General features: G+C 23.0%; 1 protein-coding gene across 1 annotated transcript in view; it reads right to left on the bottom strand.

Annotated features, from left to right (window-relative positions):
- Positions 1 to 407: 407 nt before the first annotated feature.
- The window catches only part of LOC122509769, a 44,261-nt gene continuing 38,428 nt past the window's right edge, over positions 408 to 6,240 (bottom strand). Inside the window, exons 2-5 of the mRNA XM_043624010.1 lie at positions 2,658 to 2,826; positions 2,189 to 2,387; positions 1,804 to 1,998; positions 408 to 667 (exon numbers count right to left, since the gene is read on the bottom strand). Of these exons, the coding sequence (XP_043479945.1) occupies positions 546 to 667; positions 1,804 to 1,998; positions 2,189 to 2,387; positions 2,658 to 2,826 (685 nt within the window). The 3' untranslated portion in view covers positions 408 to 545. The remainder of the gene's footprint in view (positions 668 to 1,803; positions 1,999 to 2,188; positions 2,388 to 2,657; positions 2,827 to 6,240) is intronic.

Below are 6,240 nucleotides of genomic sequence, written 5' to 3'. Positions count from 1 at the left end.
AGAAATATTCATAAAAAAATTTTAATTAACCTAATTTATGGAAATTATTGAATTACTATGTTTATTATGTAAATAAATAATTAAAAAAATCTTGTTTATTGTCTTAATCATATTTAAAATTTGATTGATATCATAATAATTATATTTAATTAATGGTATTAATTATTACACGTTTTAAAGATACAATTGTATTTTATTATTATTTATATAAAATTGAATTATAGAATGGAAATATTTCAAGGAAAACAAACAAAAGTATAATAATACATTATTATTATTTGTTTGTAAGAATTATATGAACTATGTAAATGAACAAATTTAAATTAACATAATGAGAAGAAAAAATAATATAAATTAATTTTTGTCTTGCTGTTGCTATTGTAGATTCGAATTCATTTCATATTTTTTATATCAATAATAGTGATTGTTTTGAAATTAATAACACTAAACGTTGAAATTATTAGTGAAATCGGTAATTAAACAAAATACGTTTTGATGTAAAAAAAAGATGCAATACTTATTGCATCTTAAGTAAATAATCTTCTTCATGTTTCTTTTTGGATCACTATATATCCTTCGAAATTATCATCTAATGTCATCTTTTTTTCATCTAGAATTTGAATTCCTTTTGTGCTGCAAAGTTCCACATAAACGACTTTTTCTTCTTCTAAAAATGAAAATTTATTTCAATAATAAATTTTTTTTTCTATTTTGATTAAGAAATTTAAATTAAATCAATTTAATATGAAAAGTAATCTACAATCTATAAAATGTAAAATATTTATCTATAAATAATTTTTTTTTAATTAATTTTTTGTAATATCAATAAAAAATTTATAAATAATAAATAAAAAATTATAAAATTACATATAATAATTTAATTTAATTAATTATTAGAGTTATTTATTTAAATCAGTATAACGTCATTATTTTAGAACATATGTCTTATTCGAATTGTAATATCATAATTGTTTAAGTGCTGTAAGTAAAATTAAAATAATTTTATGAAAGTTTGTCTGCAATTAAAATATTATTATTTAATATATATTTTTTAATACATTTAATTTAATTTCATGTTTCATAAAATTCAAAATTATTGTGAGTGTTCACGAGAAAATATGTTTTAGCTTTCAAACTAAGAAGACTGTTTCAAATATAAATTTTACATGAGAAGGGAAAGAAGAAGCGAGAATGCATAACTATGAATAAACTGTTGACTATTGATCGTTAATAACATAAAATGTAATTGATATAAAAATTGTTTTCTTTTTGCAAGAAAAAGGGCAGCTTAAAATTTATCGATTAGCATAAAAAATGAAAATTAATTTTTTTGAGCTAAGGCACATTTTATCGTAGACTTATTTATTGTCGAAAATGAAATTTAAGGTTTTGTGTTCCAATTCATGGCAATTTCAAAGATTTTAAAGAAAATAAAAATAATTCAAGAAGAGTTAAATATGTTTTTAAAATTTAATATCAAATTTTGCTGGACACCAAAAACAATAATTTTTTCTCATTATTTTTAAAAATTAAAAATATTTTTTTGTATTTTTTATAAAATTCTTTTAAAGTTTCCTGCTTTTTGAATCTTTGTCAACTTTTATTAATTATTATTATTAATTAATTACAATAAAACAATTTATTTAAAGATAATAAAAAAAAATATTTTAATTTTGTTATTAAAATGAATTCATCATTCATCATTAAAAATTTAGTTAAAGAATTCATCATTTTATTATTATTTTAATTTAAAAATTTATGGAATTAACATTATTATGTGTTTTAAATAAATTATTAATTTACTTGTGAATTTTGCTAATCCTTCTACTCTTACATGGTCACCTTGGTTGAATTCGTCAACATCTTCCGGAAAGTTTTTGACTCTAATTTCTATCTTGAATTTCCCATTTGTAAGCGATCCTGTGCCATAATGAATAAGTTCATTATTAATTCGGTATTTCAATAATCGTATTGGTGATTTAATGTATCCTTCCACTACTGTAAATTAGTAAGAAATATTTTTTAGTATTGAATGAAAAAAATGTATAAAATTTGAAATTAATAAAAGTTGAAAATCTGAATAAATGTAATAGGTATTATAAAATTTAAATTCTTATTTTTATTTTTTAAATTAAATATAATAATTAGTTCATTTAATTAAAATATAAAGAAAAATAATTGAACTTACTTAAACGACCTTCTTCATTTTTCATATTTTCCAAATTCACAATATGAACTTCTTCTTTTTGAATCTGCGGCATTGGTCTTTCTTCTTGTAGGCAGGTAACTATAGTATTTTTTCGGATAGTGAGTTGAAAAGGTTGATTTCCTTTGTTTTGATATCCGGCTTTGATATTGCTCACTTCAGCTCCAGAGATGTTTACAATCTTAAAAAAAATTGAAAATTTGAGAGAATGCAATATTTACCTATATATGTTTAAATTTATAAATTATAAAAAAAATATATATATCATTTTTATTTTTAAAGTTTTAATTAATTATTTTTAAGAAATAAAATTCAATTATTATTCTATGTAAAAATATATTTTTTATAATTTTTGTTATTTAATTATATGTAAAAAATTAAATAATTAATAACAATAGTAGTTTACTTATTTTGTATAATGAAGAATAAAATTTATATATTATTTACATACGCTGTTTAGAATTAAGCTTTTTTCTATTCGTGGGATTTCTTCTTGCCACACGGTGATGTGTAAAATCGACCCTTGATCGTTATTAAGAGTAAAGACCATTTTTTGGAACTGCCCGTTGTTGCCGCATGTTCTCGGACTTATGATGGTGTGCACAAATCCTGTGACTTCACTGTAAAAATTATAATAATTATATAATAATATTATAAAAAATATTATTATTATCATTAATAATATTATATAATATGCAACTGTTATTATTATTAAATTTTTTAATTCGTAGGTCATAGGTTAGAGAAATCAGAGAACTCAAAGAAAAGTCAGGGAAATTAGAATTTATCAGAGAAAAGTCAGAGAATTTTATTAAAAGTATATTGAAAAATATTAAATTTATAGAGCCCATAAAAAATTTCGAATTTTTTAAGAACTATTACAATCGTCCTCATTTTCATTTTCTATTCTTAATAATTCGATGTTTTTCTGTTCTTTGGACGCAATTTTTTCTTAAAAGAAAAAATAATAATTAAATTCAAAATTTTTAAAAGTTGTAAATTATAAATTTTTTGATAAAAGTGTTATACTTGAAATTCAGAAAAAATTATATATAATAATTAATTTTTAATGCAAAGTTAAAAAAAAATTTATCATTTTTTTATATAGAACAATTATTAAATAAAAAAAATAAATCATTAGAATTAATAAAAAGCATTTTTCTTATATAAAATTTTAATATTTTGAATTAATAAATATTGTATTGAATTAATAAAATTAATAATTTTTTTAAAATTTAAATTATTTGAAAATTTTGAACATTCAAAAAGAACAATAATAAAGAATAATAAATAATATAACTGATTACTTACATTTAGTAGTTGAGAAACGAGTTATTTTTTTCTTTTACTACAAATTATTAATTTTAAAATAATAATTTTAAATATTTGTTTGCGTTGCTAAGAGGTTGTGTTAGTTTCTATATGTGAAGTTGTTTCTATATTAAAAAAAAGCGAAACGTTTAATTATTTGCATTTTGTTGGAGTTGGTGTAAAATGCGTTTTTTGTTTTTATATACTTTTTAGGCTGAGTACAGAATAAGTTACAAAATTATAAGTGGAAAGTGGCTAGGGTGTAGCGAGTGGCGTGGAATGAACAATAGTGGGGGCAACTTTTCACTTTAAGTTTAACCTTTTTCACCTCAACTTTAAGTTGAGGTTACAATTTTCTTTTTTTTGTTTAAGAGGTTACGATTTTCGAATGAAAGCACAAATCTACGCGACACTGCCCCCGATATCGTACACTCCATGCTACTCGCCACTAAATTTTTTAACCTATTCTGTATTCAGCCTTAAATTTAAATTAATTTTTTTTAATGTGTACTAGAACCAAAAGGACGCGCGTTGCGCGCCCACTTCTGGTCCTTTCCCACAACAAAAACCTTAATATAACCTTAAATTAAATCTTAATTAAATAAAAACATATGTTTATATTTTAAAAATTATTTCTCTGTTAATAAGATTGTTTAAAAGTTTTTTAATTTTTTAAATGTAAGTTTGACAAATTAAATTTTCTAAAAAAAATTACACGTTAATGCCTATAAAAAATTCTCATTCTGGAGAAAATCACCTTTAAAATAAGCATAACATCATTAAAAAGCATTCAGTATTTTAGAAGTTATTAAAATTTTTGTAAAACATTGAAAATTATCATTTTTTAAAAATGTCTAAATAAAATATTAATCAAATGACTTCTAAAAGATCTTGATCAATTCAAAATTTAAACATCTTTTAAAACTTAAAAGATACAACAATTTTAGTTTCCGTACGTGATACATTTTAAAATGTTTTTCATTCTCCTGAAAATGGGTATGGTCTCTAAATTTTAACTGGTAGTGTATATTATATTTTTATTAGAGTTTTTCTTATGTTTAATATTGAAATAATATTTATATATATATATATATATATACTACAAAACTAATTGTGTTCGTAATATGGAAATTACAAAGTAAAAACGCTACAGATATTTTCCATCAGTTTATTATATTTTTACTTATATTATGGCCAAAATAAATGAAACCGGACACTTGAAAAATTATGGCAAAACTCCAAGGATTCATTTAAAGAAAGAAAAATCAGTAACCTTCTATATTATAGAAATCGTGTAGATTTTTCTGCCAAAATACAGGCGAAAATTTTTTTATCACGTCAAGTTTTTGAAAAAAATGGGGTTGAAACCCCTAAAAACAGCGTTTTTGGCACTTTTTGAAAAATTGTGGGGCAAAATCCTGACGTGATAAAAATTTCGCTATTATCAGAAATTAAAGCTTAATTCATGCCCTTTCAAATGAGCCCTCAGCCGATTAATATCCTTCAACCCTTAAAGCAGGGGGTGTGTTTTTGTCCAGGGGTGCAAAAACTTTAAAATACATATACAAAAAAAATTATTTAAGGGATTTTTTAGGGGTTGTGAATTGAGAAAAATTTTGAAGCTATAGGTTTAAGTACACGGCTACCCCTAAAAAACCCTTAAATAATTTTCTTTGTATGTGTATTTTAAAGTTTTTGCACCCCTGGACAAAAACACACCCCCTGCTTTAAGGGTTGAAGGATATTAATCGGCTGAGGGCTCATTTGAAAGGGCATGAATTAAGCTTTAATTTCTGATAATAGCGAAATTTTTATCACGTCAGGTTTTTCTTTCACAATTTTTCAAAAAGTGCCAAAAGCGCTGTTTTTAGGGGTTTCAACCCCATTTTTTTCAAAAACTTGACGTGATGGAGCATTTTGGACTTTCGATTCGTGTCCAGGGCAAAATTTGCCTTCGGAAACACTTTGTCGCTTTCATTATCCCGAAATGATGCAGGCCTGTGTACTTAGAGTTTTGCACATCAATACATGGTAATTTAATTTTCCCAAAATATTCAGAACATTCTTGAATTTGCAATTGTTTATAAGAATTGTTAATAACAATTTTAGATTTTAATTTTTTAACAATCTTTTTATTTTATCATTAAAGTAGGTATAGACATTAAGCTTTATTTAAAAGAAATTACTTTATTATCATTATTTGTTTCAAAGTAATAATAACATGAAAATAAAATGATCCAGAACTTCAACACCAAATTACTTTAATAATAAAATTTTTTTTGAAATTGTTTCACTTATTTTGATCTCTGATAAATGATTTATTACCATTTATTAAATCAATTTTAATTAATTGTACACTATCTGCGAAAATTGTGTAAATACTACATGTTAGTGCTACACAGGAAATGAAAAGTGTTGTTTTAACCTGAATTTGTGTTAAAATAACACGCAACAAATTTTACCCTCGTAGGGTAAAAATGTAAGGGAAACTGGGGCGAAAAGTTAAATTTTGCATAAATGATTTTTTTTAGACAATATAATCCGCTTAGATGCAAATATTTATATATCAATATTGTAGGGCAACTTGTCCCCTACAACTTTCAATAAAAAAGTTTCTGATATTTTCTCATACAATACATGTTTTGTCCTTTCTTGAAAATTTTGTTTTTTTTTACTTTTCGCCCCATGCTGGGGCGAAATGTTGAATTCTATTTCTAGCCTAC

Source organism: Leptopilina heterotoma, unplaced genomic scaffold, assembly GCF_015476425.1.
Source record: "Leptopilina heterotoma isolate Lh14 unplaced genomic scaffold, ASM1547642v1 Lhet_627, whole genome shotgun sequence".
Lineage (NCBI taxonomy): Eukaryota > Metazoa > Arthropoda > Insecta > Hymenoptera > Figitidae > Leptopilina > Leptopilina heterotoma.
Note: the sequence above shows the minus strand (reverse complement) of the source record. Positions and strands in the feature narration are given on the sequence as shown.